At 41.6% G+C, this 19,858-nt stretch overlaps 1 protein-coding gene across 1 annotated transcript in view; it reads left to right on the top strand.

Annotated features, from left to right (window-relative positions):
* The window catches only part of DHRS12 (dehydrogenase/reductase 12), a 67,776-nt gene extending 50,647 nt beyond the window's left edge, over positions 1 to 17,129 (top strand). Inside the window, exons 6-11 of the mRNA XM_086935033.1 lie at positions 1,893 to 1,974; positions 4,033 to 4,094; positions 4,974 to 5,078; positions 7,662 to 7,752; positions 8,133 to 8,270; positions 16,076 to 17,129. Coding sequence (XP_086791159.1) covers positions 1,893 to 1,974; positions 4,033 to 4,094; positions 4,974 to 5,078; positions 7,662 to 7,752; positions 8,133 to 8,270; positions 16,076 to 16,203 — 606 coding nt within the window. The 3' untranslated portion in view covers positions 16,204 to 17,129. The remainder of the gene's footprint in view (positions 1 to 1,892; positions 1,975 to 4,032; positions 4,095 to 4,973; positions 5,079 to 7,661; positions 7,753 to 8,132; positions 8,271 to 16,075) is intronic.
* The last annotated feature ends 2,729 nt before the right edge of the window (positions 17,130 to 19,858 follow it).

Raw genomic sequence — 19,858 nt, 5'->3', positions numbered from 1 at the left:
TTTATTGTTCTTAGTATAGAAAGTACGCCGCAATACATGGCAAAAAGTCAAGCACTACATTTTAACTATATTGGTTTTTTATAAGCATGTTTTTAACATAGATATGTGTTAATAATATATATTAATGGGTTGACAGACAGATAAGGTTGACATATTGATCTTTTTAGAGTTTTCTTTTTTTTCCTCTTGTTTTTTTGCCCAATTGTAATGATTTTAATTAATCGCAAAATGAAATTACTATCTGTATTAAAAAAAAAAAAAATAATTGTGGCATAACCGTCCTTCCACAGTGACTTTGAAGAATCAAAGTAAGAAATGCAAATCACTCTGAAAGTCCAAATGTACCTCCATCAGAGAGGGTAGGTTGCCCAATTTAAAAGTGGATGTACAAAGCTATTCAGGATAGTAAATACATCCCCAGAACTCTCTTAAGAGGGGAATACCGAATCCACTGAATAAATGTGAGTTCTCCAATTTCTTTAAGCAGAACAAGGAAACTCTCCCTAGCATCCCCCTTTCCCCACACCTGGGTCAAGGAAATCTGTGACACCAACCTTTTATTTATAATACTGACACAAATCAGAAATGTTAAACAGTGTCAAGACAAACTCCCCCTTCACTATAACCTCTACGTTGAACACTCCAGTTAAAACCTTCAATATGAACCTAAATAATACCTCCCTGTCTCATGTATCGACCATGGTGTTACTACAGTAGGTCAGAACTCGTTTCTATTAGAAAAAATATCCCCAAACATACCTGGACAACATTAAAAACGTTTGCCTATTCTCACTGCTTAGTTTGTTAAAAAAAAAAAAAAACTAAGTTGCTAGGGCCCTTGCCAGGAGACACCATCCATTGCCTCTGCCAGCGCTGACAATAACCGTACCAATACAACTACTAACCATAACACTTCTACAAGTGTGAACATTCAGACTATACCAGGTCAACCAAACTACAACATTGGCTTGAGCGACAGGCGTTAAGTCACTGTTAATGTATGTAGAATTATTAAACAACTGTTGTGCTCATTCCAAAATTAGACAGAAATCGCCACCATATGGTGAACTGTGATAAGTGCTGGGGCCAACAATTAGGTGCCAAATGAGGCAGGGATAAATGAGGTGTTAAGAGTAGATGTCAGAGCCATATCTGGGCATCACTTGACCTTCCACATACCTTCGATGGGATTTGAGAAGGGCGAGGGAGCAGGGAAAATCTGATGTGACTAATTCATCAACATCTCGAGGTTTCAGTAATCTTGAGGTCATTCCACTAGAACATGCAATGTATTTGTCAACCACGTAATTCACTTGAAAAGATAAATAGATTTGTTAAAGATGCAATGGCGCAGCCCAGTGTAATGGCAAATCTTTATTGACTTTAGATTGGTACAACAACTTTATGGAGCTTGCACAAAAACAAGATACTTGAAGCCTGGGTTCTGTGTTTTTCTTCAGAAATGTTGACGATCGTTTGTTTCTGATCCAGGGAGAACCGGGCTTTGCAGTTCGGGCTGGTCTGTTCCCATGAGGAGCAGGGTCAAGACTGATTTGCATATGGCTGGGTCCAAACTGGGGTGGCGAAGTGAGCTAAAGAACAATGGATTTAACCCAGATCTCTTGACTAGAGGGGATTGTTTGATTTGTTCCACATTCCGTTCATCATTTGTGTGTCTTTTTGTTGAAGAAGTGGACACCGGAATCATTACTACTAAGTCAGGAAGCTAGTTGGCCAAACGTGAATGATAATTTTAAACCCCTTATTGTTTTTCATTTTGATGTGGTTATAACTGGCACTTGCATCCACCAGATAAGTCTATCTTTTAGCTGTATTCCATTCTTTATCGCACTGAACCTTCAGTAATAATTGAATATACTTTTATTTGACAGATCAATAATGCTGGCTGCATGGTGAACCAAAGAGAACTAACGGAAGATGGTCTTGAAAAGAATTTTGCTACAAACACATTGGGTAATTAAAGCACATTTATAAAAACTGAAAGTCCCTGACCCGAGTAAAGTGGCCATTGCGAACACCAGTCATGTGCTGAGCTGAGTTTCTGTTTCTAATTAGAAAAGTGCCTAATAATATTGTTTCCTGCTGGCAGAATGTAGAAATCCTTTAAATTCCGAAAATGACATTGTACCCTGCATAACGCGGATGTTTCTGGCATGGGAGTGCTTCTTTGGCAGCTTGCCATTATGCAGGGAAGTCAAGGCTAAACTCTTCAGTAGCCGCTTCATGTTAATTGTGGCTGACAGTGCTTTAATCCCAGTCTCTAAACTCTGGTAGGGCGATTGTGGTTTCGAGAGATTGACCGCCATTTAATTTAATGGATTTTATACAGATGCGATGGAAATTTTCAGCAGAATGGATACTATATTTTGATCTAAATTCTTCAGCAGACATTCCGTCTGTCAGCTGGTTGACTCTTGAAAATGAATTGAAAATGTGTCTGGTAATAGACGCTGACTTGAAGCTCGGCAGTTTCATTGTATAGAAACAATAGGATTTTATGAAAGGCTAACACCAGACTTTCTCCACCTCATATAACAGATGTTACTATTACCCAAGTTATTGGTCCTCAGTTTATGACACTCTGAATGATGGAAGGATGAATTGGCCCTGCCTGGATTCATACATGTGACATGAATTGTCAACAGATCTAAGCAGCGAACATTTAATTAACTTGGTCATCTTGCTGGCATGAAAGGTGCTCAGATGCTGATCTGTGGGATTCCTTTTCTCTCGGAGTACTTTCTCCTCTGAACGACTAGTTCATATTTTGCTTGTAATAAATACTGAATTGTCGTTGACGTGTTTTAATAATCTTTGTTTGCATTACTCAAAGATCAAGTTGGGAAATACACCGGATGAAGTGTCAATACCACCATGTGGTGCTAAAGACCTTGTTTATAATTGCAGAATAGCCTGCTGCTCTGGGCTTTATCAATTGTTAAATGTTGACACATGAGTTGTAGGCATACTCATGACCCTTATAGAGAAAAACAAACAATGGGATGGTGGGACAGAAGGAACTGTAAATCCTACTGTTCATTGCATAAAAGCTATAAAGTACATGGTTGGTGCCTGGTATAGCAGGAAGATTAATTAAGAAAATGAAACAAGCCTCCTCAGTGAAGACAATCGACATAAAATATGGTCAGTTGTCCTAAAAATTAAATGTTAAATTGTGCATCGACCTTTTGTGAGCAGCAACTTGTTTTGTGAACATGACTATGGTCTGATTGATCTGTTCACACAGTATGGAATTGTAGTGAGTCATGGCAACCTTGCCTAATCGTTATTGACTGGACAGGTCATACTGTGTGACCAACTACAATTGACACAATCGCAAGGTTCGTGACCCATTAATTTATTTTCTGTATGAAAAACGTAATTTTATTTAAAAACAATGTAAGCAACCAGGTTTCCTTAAAGTAGTTTGTGCTGCTTAAAAAAAATATTCGATAAACTTCACTGAAAGTGGCAACTATCAGAAGTTGTCATAGATTGAGAACCAGTTACAATGATCTCACCTCAGATCTGGACAAATCGGATGAGTTTAATTTCTCACTATTGCGCGAGTCTGAAATGTATCCATATCTGTGCAACATTATTCAGTTCAGACTAATGACATGCCCAGGTGTTACCTATTTCTTTCACAGTATTTAATTGACAGTTACACCTGTATTGCATAAATACTTAGAATATATTTCATAGTCCTAGGATGCCCACAACTTAGTGCAAAAACACCTTTCATGATTAAAACACCCCTTACCTTAACACAAGGTTGATAAATAAGTTGTGTTAGTGTTTTGCTTAATCACTTCACCATACAGTGATAATGTCATTGGTCAAAGAGATTCTGCATTTTAATGTCCTGTTAATAATATATTTTCATTTGATGTCCATTACTATGAACCCTACCAAATGCAAACGAGTGGATTGTATGTACTTTCACCTGTAGGGTGACATCATATATCGGTTTACATTACTGTTCACAAATATTTCTTTGTCTGTTTTAAGGAATGTACATTCTTACAACTGCATTATTACCTGTCCTGGAGGAAGCAGAGGATCCACGAGTGGTGAGTGCAGACATCTTTGTATTGTGCTTGATATGGCTTTGAATCACGTTTCTTTAGTAGGAATGTTTGGAAAATACTCTGGGTTACGTGGCTGGCAAACCTGATCTTGAATGTCAAGTCACTGGGGAAGTTTATAGCCAGTTTGGGGGGGGGGGGGGGGGGGGGGGGGGATCCAACATCCACGCTCCAATTGCACTGATACTGCCCCTAAAAACTATGTTCAAAGTCAGAAATCACTCTTCGGCTGAGCAATTTGCCTAACCAAGGGTCTGTCTTGTGCATGACTGCTGATGGTCTCCAATATGCATGTTCTAATATGATGTATTGCAGTGTATTCCACCTAGATTGTCCCGGGTCACACCCACTGTATCGTGTCAAAGCGATCGCAGGCACCTAATTTTGTCCGGGTGATAAACTGCTACCCCTTCCTGTAAAGTGAGACGTCTTATACCACATGGTATGCATTGGTCCAGTTGCTGGATACGACCAAGGTTATAGGCTCATTCACACTCCGATGGGGACACGCTACATACAACACGCCTGGGGGGAGTTGTATTGAGGGAGGGAAGAGGGAGGAATAGTTGGGGAAGGTTACGGCTGGGTGGAGGGGGGGGGGTGAGAGCTCATGGGCTATGATCCAGCATCCACACTTCCATTGTCTCTGATGCCAGAAAGATATGCCAAAGAGGAAATATTCTATGTGTGGGCACTAAGATTAACCAAGTGACTGTATTGTGGCATGCCGATGACTATGGTTGATATTCATTTGCTGGAATGCTGTATTATTGTAATTTCGTAACAATGAAAATTGTTTGGGGAAAAAAAATTGAATGTCAAGTCACAATCTTACATATAATTATTCTTTTCAATATGATGCAGGTGAATGTGTCGTCTGGAGGGATGCTGGTTCAAAAATTAGATGTATCTGACCTACAGTTTGAAAAGAAGTCATTCGAAGGGACCATGGTTTATGCTCAAAATAAGGTTTGTTGAAGCGGTCCATGGTGATTGCAGTGTGCTTATGTGTAAGACCTAGATGTATCTAGAAAGCTTCTTTGGATTTCAAGTGCTGCCAGATTTGCATATATTTGAAAATGTGTCTCTGTCTTCACCATTTCTTCTGAATCTTCTCAGATGTATGTAGAGTTTTATTCTGAAACAGCAGTTCAGTAGTGTGAGAAGTTGGCCTGGTATGTGCTGTCCACTGGTTAAAGTGGGCATCTTGCACCGGTCCAAACAACCCTTATGGTGATTTAAGAGGTCAAAGATAACCTTAGAAAGCTATCCAAGTGGTAGCTATGGAGAGCAGCCTTCAGGCTTCGGCTTGAAGGAATGTTAAGCAGCTTGTTCTACCAGAATGCAACCTTATTGTATTGGCTAAATGAAATGAGAAACACACAGTACTTATAAAAATATGTATTTATTATTATAACACACTCTAAATACCTCATAGTATCTGCCACACATAGATAAAAACAAAGTACACAATCCTGTAGCAAAGAAACAATCGTAAGTAGCACTAATACACAGTTGGCTCCAGGGGGAGACCAAACCATATACTAAAATAGTGGTATAAGAACAACGACTCGAGTCAAGACAGTGTCTAGGGAATGTAGAATCGCTGGGACCCCAAGGAACCACCCAAAGTGCGTAAGTAGGGACCCCACGGAGGACGGGTGCAGTGTGGGAACATGACCGTGTGCGCCGTACAATTCTATGGGAGAGTTGCGGTTGCAGTTTTAAAGTTTCAGGACCCTTCTGATTAGACTTCAAAGAAACCACGTGGAACTTAGGAGGTTGGAGAGCCACCCCATGCGTGGATACTGTAGGACCAGAGTTACCTATCCCAGGGAAGCAGGGTGCATATGTCTGAAGTGGTGTCTGAAACCGCCGTCAATCTCAATGGAGGACATCGAAGAAGAGCCACTGCTGGGAAGAAGAAAAGTGTCAGTCCAAACCCGAAGTTGGATTCCTGTTGAAGAGTACCTGAAAGCAGAGGGCCTTGAGTCTGGGTCACTGAGGAGTGACCGGGGGCTCTGTAGACTAATGCCCACCGATGTTGGGTGCTTCAGGTGCGAAGAGGGGTTCTTGACTCTGCAGCCACCGCTACAATGACCTATCAAATTAAGACATGCAAGAGATCCAGTTTGCCAGTTCTTGTAGGGATACTTTCCATGGATATTGCTCTCATGGCATTTAGTGTTTAAGTGCATGTTGTGGCCTATATCTCAAAAACAACTGATCACTTTCACAATGTTTTATTTGCCATGGCAGCCCCTTTCTAGGGGCACCCACTTGAGTGTTTGGAAGGCACAGGGGACAAAGGGCTCCCTAAGTTAGGGGTACTTGCAACCAGACCTGCAACCCACAATATCTCAGGAATTGTGGGTCATAGGAGTATGGTTTTAAGGTTCCTATCTTGAGTGCAGCCAAGCCCAACACAGCCCTGGTGAACAGTACACACTATGAACGTAGGTTAAAAATAAATAAAATACTAGATTTCTCTGGGGGCTCTGAAACTGGTGATAAAGGCTGCAACAAAGTCAATGATGGAGGTTCAGCATCCAACTTAAGCCCCCTCTACCTTGTACCACTGGATCACAGGCCTCTGTACTCACAATGAGAATGTGTGGCTAGTAATAAGGGAAGTAATTTGATGGTGCAGTACAAGCTCATGAGCAGGTGAAGTCCGATATGACTCCAACCTTAACCTGGTCATGGAAAAGATCCAGTTGTTTCTTCTCCAGTTTAGTGAAGGGCAGCTGGGCTTCAAACCTTTGAAGATATATCTTTAAGCCATCATCCATGGATGACTCTGGTAGCTGTACCTTGTTCTTATCTTTGGAGTCAAGTGATTCCACTCCTTTCCTGTCAAGTCAGCTACACCTCTTTCAGGGAAGAAACAGCGGCAGGTCTTCTTCCCTAGACTAAACCTCTTTCCTAGGGAAGGATGGTGGTGGTAGAACAGTAACACCGGCTGTCCTGTTTTGTGATTGTCCTCCTAGGTGGAACCACAAAGAATTCAGTGACGTAAAGTGATAACAAAGAGGTGGTTCCAGCAAGCCAGCACTTATGTATAATAATGTCATCCCTTTCACTTTAAACTATAGATTGACTTCATTAAAACTTGGATTGACTGAGTTTTAAGGTCTCTTGCATGTAGATCACTTTTGATGTTACAAATCGGTTTTTCATAATTGTATGACAGTAAACAGTATGCAGTCATTTTGTAATAGCAGGATTTGTTTTATATCAATTGATTGTAAAAAGAGTCAAACCAAGATTTTAATTGGTGTAACTGATAAACATTCTCTCTTACTTTTGAGCAAAAATACATCTTTTAATTTGCTGTTTAATCATCCTTCTTAGGATGAATAACTGACTTTTTGTCTGATTTCTTGTTGAACAGATTATTAGATGTCTTAGGGCAACAAAACATTTTTTCTGGAGCTAAAAACGTAACTATTGTTTTCAGAGCTGCCATTTCCTCGCTTTCTAAATAGTGCTGATCGAGAATTTCAGGCCTTAAATGAATTACGTCTTTTTTTTTATATATACATTTTTCAGAGACAGCAGATCATTTTAACAGAACAGTGGGCTAAATTGCACAAAGGTATCCACTTTTCTTCTATGCACCCTGGCTGGGCTGATACACCAGGTAATTCAATATTTTAGTATGTTCTTGAAGCAAGAAATTTGTTTTGTTACATATACATATTGTTATAGTTCACATACAATCTTTAAAAATAATCTCAATGCTTGTAATGTTTTGTGTGTGGGTTTTTTACAGGTGTTGCGCAAATATTTGAGGCTAGATGGAAGTCTTAACTTGCACTTAATTACACCTATTTATTAACAAAACTTTATAAATATCAAGACAAGACATGCAGCACTTTTATAAAATGTCTTAATAAATTAATGAATTACTTTTACTCTGAAGCATAGTAAACTGATATATACATCTGAAAAGCGATTCTCTCCCATTTAATATGAAGTATTTTGAAGATAAACAATAATATTTTGTCAAATGTTTTTTAGCGGTGAGATTGTCCATGCCAGACTTTCATCAGAAGATGAAGAATAAATTACGTACAGAGGCTCAGGGAGCAGACACTGTGCTATGGTTGGCTGTCTCACCTGCTGCAACAAAGCAGGCCAGCGGACTTTTCTTTCAAGGTGAGTGACCAGCTAATCTAGAATTTTACTTTGGAATGAAGTAAATATAGATTTGCTAACAAGAGCTGGAACCAGGCTCTTGTAGCCGCACCAATTACAGCAACTGAAACCCGCTCCATTAAAACTCGTGGTGTGAGTAGATCTATTGCCATGAGATTTACTTGTGGAATACCTGCACATGACGCCCCCTAAATACGTGCATGGAACTTCATTATGGTTTGTAGGTGGTTCAGATTTGTAAAAATTCTCACATGCACAAATTTATGTGGCCTTAAGTTCGTTAACCTTTTCCATGCGTCGAACGGCAAGCGGCTGTCCAACGTCAGAGTGGGCATAAGCGGAGGACGCAGACGCCTGTCCAAACTGCGCACGCGTAATTTTTTCCCTCACCCGCAGCGAAGCAGTTAATATAGATTGTTGTATGCTGTAGGTGTTGAATGCAATATATCAATTGATATAATGCCAACCAACTGACCATCAGTCCTGATAATGATCCCAAATTGTTAGGGGATTGAAAGGCCACCGACAAACACTCTGACCTGTTTAACTATCTGTAGGAATAGGTTTTTGCTCTGGGTGCCGCAGTGTCTCGCTTTTTTAATAAGTGACCGGAGTGCTGCATATAAATATTGGTCACTGATTTTCTTGCCTGTTTATATGTAAATGTTTATTTTGTCAGTCTTCTAACACCCATCCTTTGAAATTAGTCCGGCCGTGGTAATTCTCATATTTGGTTGTTTGCATTTATATGTTGTAATTACATTTTCAAAAGATTTTTGGTTATTACCATTCATGGAACTGATTTCACTTAAGCACCCTTGGTCGCTTACGATCCTTAGGTTCCCTTGTCTTTAGATCCCTACCATGGGGCTGTGCTGGTGGGTTAGACCCCTCTCTCCTTGGTGAGGTTATTTGAGAAGCCAGTTCTTTAGCTTGCAGAACTCGAGAAACAATGAGGAGGCTCTGATGTGGTGAGGGATGTTGGTCTGTGCTTTGCCGGTGATACTGGAAAAGGTGCAGCCTTTGGCTGTGGCTTTGTGGATGCTGAGTATGCATGCCAGTGAAAGTCCAGGCAGTGGATGTGCCTGGGAGGTGTGTGGAAGTGTATGCAGATTTTTAGGTAGCAGGGCCAGTGTGTGATGCATTTGTGGGTTTGGATCCAGTGCAGATGTGGGGTGATGTATGTGCGGCGAGGTAGGTTGGGGATGAGTCTTGCTGCAGCACTTTGCAGGAATCACTATGAAGCTCCTTAACAGGCTTCAAACCATCAATAGTCAAGTCTGCTGGTAATCAGGGCCAGTATAACAGTTTTCCTGGTGTTCTCTGGTAGCTATTTGAAGATTTTTGTAGCATCTTAAGGATTTAGAAGCAATTGGAGGTCACTTGCTTTATGTCGGTTGTTGTGTTGAGTTTGTCGTCCAGGACAATTCCAAGATTTCTGGCGTGGGTAGTGGGAATGGGTGTGGAGCCGAGGTCAGTTGGCCACAAGGCGGAGTCCCCAAGGAGAGACTTTCCTTCAGTATATTACCACTTCAGTTTTGTCTGTGTTGAGTTTGAAGCAGTTGGATTTCATCCGTGTAGTTACCACGGTCATGCAGGTGGTAATGTTGTTTTTTCTTGTGGAGTTCTTGTCTGACAAGAGAGTATCAGGTGTCGTCTGCATAGAAGAGTATCTTGATATTGTGTGATCTAACGAGGTCCGCCAGCAGGCTCATGTTTATGTTGAATAACGTTGGACTGAGAGAGGATCCTTGAAGAACTTTGCATTTGAGGTCCTTGGCATCCAATATGTGGGGCAGCAGGTTGACTCCGTTCTTCCTCTGAGGAGGGAGCAGATCCAGGTGAGGGCAGGTCCTGGGATGCCTGTTTCATGTAGTCTTCTGATCAGAGTGGATTGAGAGACTGTGTCAAAAGCTCCAGATTTAAAGCAGCATAAGGCCCCTTATGTCTCCATGGTCAGGGATCAGACTGATGTCATCTGTTGATAATATGAGGGCAGTGTTTGTGCTGTGGTTGGGCCAGAAACCTTATTGTGTGATATCTTAGAGCTGGTGTACGTTCAGTAGTGAGAGAGTTGCTTGTTCATGGCTTTTTCCATGACGTTAGCTGGGTAGTGTAGAAGGGAGATTGGACTGTAGTTTGCTAGTTGAGTGGGTTCTACCGAGGGTTTCTTTAGTAAAGCGTTGGCCATCAAATGTTTCCAGGCAACCGGGAACAACTCCGAAGTGATGGAGCTGTTCGTGATGTGGATGAGGACTTTGCTGATAGAGGCAGAGGCAATATTGTAGATGTTGTAGGGGAAGGAGATCCGTTGGTGCCCCGGAGTGGATGGTTTGCTGTTTCTTACTTGGTGAATGTTTCCCATGAAGTCAGGGTTTTTCTGTGGGTGGTTGTGGGTAGGTCAGGGGTTCGATTGAGGGTTGCAGTTGTATTAGATGGCTTTGATTTGGTTGCTGAAGAATTCTGAGAGGTTGTTACGTAGTTCTTGCAAAGGGTGATGTTTGTGCTGGCATTTGGTGAAGTGAAGTCTTTGATGGTGTTTACGATTTGTTTGCTGCTGTTGGAGCTGTTACCTATGCACTCTGCTAGGACCTGCTTGGTTTCTTTGATATTTTGGTAGTAACATCTCAGAGCTGTTGTCTGTCATATTGTCATTTTCTAGATAGTTTGTACTTAATCTTCTTCGTTTGCAGTGTTTTGTTGCATGTAGTTCCTCCGTATACCAGCCTACTTGTTTGTGTGTTGTGTTTATGAGGTGTCAGGGAATTGGCTTATTTTATGATTGACTTCTCAAGATATTTGATGTCGCTGTGAAGGTAGTCAGTTGAAGTTGGTTGATTCAGGTGCAGGGTGTGGACCCAGTTGGATTTCTGGATGCTGCTCCTACTGCATCTGGCCATGCTTATGCTGGTGGGTCTAGTTAGATAGAGGATGCTGATTTGGAGTTGGATTGTGACCTGGTTGGGCCAGGTGAGTGACATGGTTGTGGTGATTTCAATGCTGTTGAAAGTGGTGAAGCATATGTCTGGCATAGTGTGTGGGTATGGGGACTCATTGTTAGTCACAGGTTCCCTAGGAGTCCGCTGCTGGTGGTGTTTTTGTCTTCCAAGTAGAAGTTGAAGTCTCATAGTGGGATGTAATTGTTGGAGTCAATGGTGAGGTCTGCAATTTTGTCAGCCCACCAGCTGTGTGTGTCTGCGCTGCTGCCATTATGTAAGCCTTGAGAGGCGGGAGTAGTGCAGAGTTTGGATGCGGGGCTTGTCTGGAGTGCGGGAAGGTATAGGTAAAAAGCAGGTATATAAAGGAAGGAAACAGAGAGCGGGGGAAACAGAATAGGCAAGAGAAATGTAAAAAAAAAAGAGCAAAAAGGCACTAAAGGGTGACAAAAGAGCATAAAGATAACAGAAGGGGGAGAAAGAGCAGGAGGAATAACAGAGGAATGGCAAAAGATTGGCAATGAGCAAGAGGCAAATAGGTGAGAAACAGAAAGAGGCAGCACAGAAAAAAAATATATTTTCCTCGAGTTTAAACAATTTTTTCTAGACTGTGTTGAGTCTGTTCAGCTTTTTTCAACTCAACAATAAAAATAATCAGTAACTTTTTGGGAAGACCTGGGTAGATGCTGCGTCTTACTTTCATGGTGGGGTCCCAGTTTGCCTGCCCTCTGTTTTGAGAGGCAATTCCATTGGCAAGTGTGGTGTTACCAGGCCAAAGAATAAATTGGCTGCTGTGTTAAACTCCGATACATTTGGAGCCTTGTGTGGCGTCCCACTGCCTATGGATGAGTTTGAATCATTAAAGTGGACCTTTAGCTGCCTCAGGCAGGTTCGTCAAGATACTGCCCTCTTAAAGAAACCTAACATGCCTTCAAGACCTTGCAATAGGTGTTTTACTACTACACCTAAAGGCTAGTGCTTTGACCATTCCAATGCAAATGGTAACTTCATTATTCTGACAAAGCATGGCTTGTGAATCATTTTAAGCATTGACACTATAATGTTTGCCCTTTTCAAGATTCCACCCTCTTCTTTATTAATGAAATCTCTCTGGCTTCCAACGCAGCTAGGTGTCAGTTCTAGGCAAGGCCTTGCGAATCCTGGTAGCACCATGGCCCATCACAGGAATTATGCGACTGACGAGATTCATTTTGCAGAACAAAATACAGCCGGTTTTTGGCAGCATTACGATTGACCCTATTAATTCCATCTTACCAGTAGCTCTATGGGGGTGGAATGAAATGCTTCACCTTCACTGAGCAGGAGGTCCGCTTATTGATATTTCTCAAAACTGGTTCAACACCAGTCCTGTGTCAGTCTCTGGGTTAATGGTGCCGGGCACAGTATCAGCCAAATAATGTTTGTGAATCTTTCCTGCTGATGGTTCTGGATGATGTCAGGAAAGCTTGACACTGCGTATGTTATTTCTTCTCAATTTGCCCCCTACCTTTGATCGGGTGGACCATTCCACATAAGTTTACCATTTGATCTTACCGGGGCAGCTATGTCTGTTTTTCCTCCTTTATAAATGGGAAAAGACAAACTCTTGCTTTTCTGCTCAATCTGTCCTGGCTAAGTGGGAAAAACTGTTCTGTGAAGCCCCATGGGCTGATTCCTAGCTCTCTTCCTATTTAAAATCTACAAGGCACCTCTCACTGGCATTATTTGACCTTTCGGGATAAAGTCGGTCTCTGTGCAGGTGACACCCAAGTGACCCTGGTTTTTGATAAGCCTCTGTCTGAGCTTTATGAACCAGTCCAGGCTTGGATGAGTAATAACGTCTGTAAACTTAATACCACCAAGACAAGAGGTTTTGATATTTGGGCAGGATCTTTTGGGATGGGCCTTCTCCTTTATCCACCATTTAATGCAAGTGTCTTTGCTTTTTCTTTGATTGTGAATTGGGGGTTGAAGGAAAAGGCGAACTCTGTTGTCTCTCCAGATTAATATCATATGAGGTTAATAAAGAATATACTAATGATACATGGGATGTACACACACAGTTGTAATACATTTAATTACTACAGGAGGCGTTACAGATAATAGGAAAGATGTTTGATTTATCCAAACACAACCAAGAAACACGCCATCTCAGAATTCTACCTCTGCACAGATGTTTATTATGCCTGGTTATAGTCTTTATTACTCAAAATGTATATTGCAAATTACGTTTGTTGTGGTCTTCAAAAAAAAGACTCAGTTTAGCCAGATTCTTTTGTGTAACTGACTACAGGATGTAGTTGTTGGTGTCCCTACACATTAAAAATGTAAGAATTTTTTTTTTTGCAGAAACAAAATTAGGATGATACTCCCATTCTTACTTCATAAAAGACGACCATGGTAGTGTGGAAAGGGAACCTCTCCAAGATTGATTGTTGCAACACTTGGCCTCCCTACAGACGCCATTCTGAAGCTTTAAATGGTCCAGCATACGGCCATCAAGCTAGTCTATGATAACCTATATTTAGGTTAGGTTTCAAAGGTTCACCAGGGAGATACACTGGCTTCCAATAGGTTAAAGTATCCAGTCCAATCCACTGTTTGCTTACAAAGCCATCTATGGGTTCAGACTGGCCTCTATTGAATGTGAAGAGGGGGCTTCGAGTCTTTCCCCATCTCATAGATATTCATTGGGCTTTGGCTATACGGGGGGGCCCTCACAGAGTAGGTGGCCCCTGAGGCCCCCCCCTGTGCTGTAGGTGTTTGTGTTACGCCCCTGGCGGAAGAGATCTTCTCACTTCTTGTGCTGGCTGCTGTCAACACCTTGTTGGATCATCATTTTCAGTTTTGGTTCGTCTGTTGTGGCACAAACTGACCGTCTGTATATTGAAAAATTCATAATCCTTACTCTTTCCATCAATGAGTGTTTTGTTTTCTCTTCTGCCTCTTCCACCAAATTCCATTGCAGTCTTAGGCTGTCCAAAATCTCCAATATGCCAGTGGATGCTTCATTCTTCAATTGTGTCACTCGCTCAACTGCATCCCAGGGCCGTAACTACCAGTGGTGCAGCAGGTGCAGTGGCATTGGAGCCCAGAGGACCGAGGGTCCATTTGCATGAAATGCCAGAAAAATGATACGCTTGCTTCTGTGCTGCATACAGAGTAGGATGCAAACTCCAGTCGCTGGAATGGTCAAGCTGAATTAAATTCGCCATTTTATCTCGGTTCAGTTTGTGTACATTTTAGGTAGTGCTTCGTCACCTGAATGACGGCAGGTTGTCTAGATCTCCAGTGACTACACTCAGGTGGCCCCTTTCTTCCCTCTCCCAGAATAACACGAGGGAGGTTAATTTTTATTTAGGATGATTTTTGTAAATATTGAAATGCCATATTTTTGTTTAATTGATTAGTGCTTCACGTGTTTCAGAACTAAGCTGTCTCTTGGAGCATTTTTAATGTTCCTGTATGTGCCAGGATTTCAAGGGGTAATCATGCCACTTAATAATATTAATGTTTCACACATGCTTCAGATTGGGATACTCGCCAAAGAACTGTCCAAGAAATTTGGCGGGACATTGGTGCTGGTACCATTTTCAAAGTGGGGGTGCCGGAATCAGTGTTACATCTCTGATGTCTTGGGGACTGCAAAGAATCTCCCAAAAAAATAGGTGTAGCAAATGAGCCAAGTCCATTCAGAAGCAGAGTGGTATGGGTGTAGAACTGTAGCTTTTGGGGCATTTTGGAGTACAGCGTCGCAAATATATTACTGAAGCATGGTTTGGTAGCGTACTGCCATTTACAGAGCGCACATTTCCATTGAATTAGCAACTAAGTTTTCACTGACTTGCCGTTTCACTGATAAAATTATAGCCTGCACAAACCATACTTGGAAATGGTGTTTCTGCAAATATTTATCATATCACCAAGAAAAGTGTTTTGCTTTATTTTGAACCTATTCAAATATTGGTTTCCATCACATTTACGAATTAAAAAAAAAATGCCCCGTGTGCTTTCCTTATGGCTAAAACGTTTTTAAAAATCGTTAAAATTCAGTTACATGTTTTTAAACAGTAAATTAACATCTACAGCCTTTCTTTTCACATTCCCTGTACCCCAAGCAATATGATCACATCGTTTGCATAGTTTACTTGACAAAATTCTCTAGCTTTGCAGTCAGAGAAAGAAAAGTAAGTATCAATCTACATGTTCAATCAATAAGTAGCGGTTTCTCAGAAGACATAGCATGACATTTGACCTCCGTCTTTGGACACACAACAAGATAAACCAGTATTTGCAATGCAATAGGTCTCGTATTTGCGAGAGTTTAAACTATTGGTATTATAAATGACAATGCCTTTTATTTATTTGTTTTGCTAATTAACACATAACTAAAAGGCATAGTCATTCAAAGAAGCGGCCGCTATTGTCCCAGGCTGCTCGGAAAGTGAAAGCATGCATGGCGTGCTGAATGTTCCAGGAAAGCATGTGGTCCCTGCAGTAAGAGAAACGCATTAGAGAAAATAGTGTTTAAAGAGTAAATAAGACATACTGTGTAACAGAAGTAAAAGGGCCAGTCCTCAAGGGAGGTTACAAATGAAGAAAAGGCGATACTAAGGAGGGACTAACAAGTCTATTAAGGAAGCCAAAGACAAATCTGGGCAGAGAGTGGTCTTGGGTTCTATTCCATACTCCAATGCAGCATGCTGCAGAGCAGCGCATGCCTTGCCTAGGTTAGACCTAAAAACAGTTACGGGATGAGTGAAGCTCATGTTACTGAAAAGCTTGGTTAAGTGTTGAAAATGTTGATACTTATCCTGGTTTTAGTTTTTCTTTGAAATTTTACTTTTTGCTTTTCTTTTGCTTTTTCAGACCGAACACCAGTTTCCACGCATCTGCCATTGGCCAGTACGCACTCTTCGGAAGGAGATGAGGAGAAACTTGTGCAAATATTAGATGAACTTACACAAAAGTTCAAACCCGGTTCCAGCAAAATGTAATCTAAGAATACAATGATGGAGCTAAATCCCATGATGGTGCACGTGAAACTCAGTGGTTTTAGTGTTTGGAGTTACACGGGCCAGAAAATAACGGAGCTTTTTTATACGTGAGCTTCTGAACTCTCTTCAGAACTTAACAAACATTCTAGCCAGATGCCAGAGGAAATAATGATGAAGGACTTTGATCAGAAGTGTTGCTTTAAAAATACACAAAGCATAAATGTGACCTAATCGCATGAATGGCTTTGCTTCACTGCAGAGGAAGGCAACTTTCTGTGAAGATTTGTTTAGGAGAGAATCATGTATTCATAAATGTTTACTGTTGTCAAGGATTTTACCTTTCAGAGATGACTAAAACCTGAGGGCCTTTATATTTTTCTACAATGAGAGTTATTCTTAACAATGTAAATTATCTGCAACTATTAACGTGTTATCACTGCTCTAACAATGACGACGTCAGCTTAGGTAGTGACCGTCCTTGCACAGTAGGGACATTGAACAACAGTAAGGTCATTAAAAAGCTTTATTAATCAAATTAACGCCTGCATATGAATAATGACATAACAGCACAAGATCAACAAGAATTGTCCCCAACCCAGCACGAATTATTACACAAATATCTTAAGTATATTTTGTAAATGCAATAATTTTGTCTCCGACTATAAGTTTAATCAATTAGTTTTGATGTATGGTAAACTAAGACCTTTCACACAAAGAAAAGCTTGAAATCTCATGACCCAAAATTTGTATGCGCTGCCACATGCAGTGATCAGGAGGTGACACAATCAACTCTAGAACCTCTGATGTGCTAGTCTTGGTGTTGTCTATGAGCACTGCTTAAACCACTATCAAACATACCTATGATGGAAAGTGACTAAACCATTGCCAAACAAATTAAATAAAGTTTGTTCTATTTGAATCACTAATAATGTATTTTCTTTCTATTTCGATAGACCAAGTTATGCCAATGAAGTAGTTTAAAAGCGTTGGTTGAAAAATTATTTCACAAGCAGCAAAATTCCTTATAATCAATGGGGCAAACAGAACAAGGTAATGTTAGAAGCAATGTGCTGTCCATTAGGTCTGGATCAGTTGTGATGATGGTCAAAACTATGTATTTATAGTCAGTTTGTGTTTTTACTTTTTTGCACCAACTAGATTGACTAGCATTGACACAGCCAATAGTTTGGACCTTTCTTTAGTGTAATTTGTAATTTATTTATTTGTTTGCATAAGTTATTAAAACCATTGCATTACAATAACACATTAAAAAAGGACATCACAATTCATAGAGGTAAAAAAAAAAAAGAATCTGGGAAAGTGCAATAGTTAAATGTCAGCTTTTGACTAGGGGCTTCTTATCATATTTGCAATCGGGCGTCGCCTTTTGCTGGTCCCGTAAGAGAATGTCACCCTACTTTCTTTAGTGTAAGCAGTATTAAACCCCACACGTGCTCAAAATTCCACCGTCATGGATTCCACTAGTGTGACAAATATGATGATAGGTCATTTGATCAGCTACATACATTTGTTGAATGAGGAATTACTTGGTGCATAAGTATGTTTTGTATCTATATTTGGGAGGTTTCTGTTGAAGAATACATTGTTGGCTATGGTGAAGTTATTAAAGTAAGTGAATAAAAAGAAGCACTTGGACAATTAGGTGATTATTTTGAGTTTGGCAGTTCGAGGACATTCTGCAAAAATTGGCTCATATCCCATCTGCAGTATTTAGAGTGTGTACATTTTCTGCTGCTCAGCCACTTGTTCACTTCTCGTCTTTCATGTTACGGATGTATACTCTGTGACAATAAAACTCTTTGAATCTGCAATGTGCATTTAAGGGATCACTGACACAATGTTGAGGTTAACAATATCATTTGACACAAATATTGTACCAAAAATATAATGTTCGAGGCATATGATCTGCAGATTACACACTTTCATAGATCGCCATCTAGTGTTGGGGCCTGGATGTTTGCACTTGTTTTTGTCCTGAAAAGTTCTTTGGAAGTCATAAGATAGGTGACTCCTCCTTTGGATCACATTGCGCATGGGCATTGGCTCCATCCTCAGATTGTTTTTTTCCGCCATCGGGCTCGGATGTGTTTCCTGCGCTCTGGTTCGGAACCAAGTTTCATTCGGTGCGCAATCCCTCACCTGTTTCCGATGGTATTGTCTCGAACGCGCTTCCCATCTCCACATGAGACTCAACAATTTCGAAATCTTCTATTCCGGTCGTCGACGAAGGCCTCATCTTCTAGCTCATGGAAAGGACGCCATTCAAGAAGTGTCCTCAATGTGGGTCGAAGTTTCCTCACACCGATCTCCATGAGGTGTGCAACCTTTGCCTCTCACCGGAGCACGAGGCCAGAGACTGTTCAGCTTGTGCCTCCTTCCACTCCAAGAAGACAATTCGGGAGTGACTAGCTTGAAGGACCATGGCTCGCTCATCCGCTTCGATCCCCAATGACATCTTTGAAGAGGGCGTCGACGTACCAGAACAGCAGCAGGCCGAAGAAAGCGCCAGCTACTCAGATGGCGAAAACACAGACGTCAAGGACATCACTGCAGCTTAGCGGGTAGTAAGTACACATGTCGGCACGACCCTTCTTCGACACCCTCCAAAAAGGCTTCGGTCACACCCTTGCCTTTCGGCTGGCGTGCACACCGATAGATTGCTTTCCATGCTCCACCTTTGGGCTCGGCAAAGAAGCCTACCAAGCCTTCAGGCGACTCGGGCTCGAGTTAGCCTACTCCCGGTGCCGACACTCAACCGACAACGAAAAAGAAGCAATCTTCTTCCTCATCCACGCTGACCGCTGCTTCGACATCCAAGCACTAGGCGCTGAAGACTGGCACCGGCTCATAGACGCCAAAACCGCACTCCGAGCAGAGTAAAAAACTGCCACCTAAAGGCCCCGACTCCTATGTTTCGGAGCCGAAAAGGGCCTCCGAACCGAAAAAACACCACGTTCCGCCGGCCAAGGACACTGCAAAAGGCCACGGTTCTAAGCCAAAAGACCCTAGAACAGCTACTGAGTCTGTGCCAAAAAAGCATCCGGAACCGAGAACTTCGACACAAAAGTATCTGCCTTCTACGGAAGAGCTTTGTACACCAGACCCTACTCAAAAGACTCATGTAAAGGATCCTAAGACTGGACAGTTGGCTCTTAGTTCCAAAAAGAGACCACTGGATGCGCCTGCACCAGCTCCTCCTCCTAAAAAGAAAGACAATGCAACCTCTCCATTAAGGATCCCTTCTCCACCTCCTCCTCCCCCACCACATCACTCTCCTACACCATCTCCTATTTCAGTGTGACGCGATGATGATGTGGATACAGATTCTAATGATACAGGGGGGTTGCGGATGAGCCATCAGGGAACACTAGTCCCCATCAATCACCTAACCCATGGGATGATTATAACACCCCTGACGTCCCGTATGTTCCTCAGGATGATGTATATCCCTCCAGGCCTCCCCCCTCCACCCCCCAGAGGACAATATAGGTTTTAACCTACTTGTCCATAGGGTTGCCCAATACCATGGGGTTGACCTACAGACAGACACTGTGGAGGAAGATTTCTTAATGAACACTTTCGAGACCACACAAAGGTCCACTTCAATAATGCTAATGCTTAAGGGGATCATTAA

Source organism: Lissotriton vulgaris, chromosome 8 (genome assembly GCF_964263255.1).
Source record: "Lissotriton vulgaris chromosome 8, aLisVul1.2, whole genome shotgun sequence".
Lineage (NCBI taxonomy): Eukaryota > Metazoa > Chordata > Amphibia > Caudata > Salamandridae > Lissotriton > Lissotriton vulgaris.
The sequence above is the reverse complement of the archived record's forward strand: the minus strand, read 5'-3'. Positions and strand labels throughout refer to the sequence as shown.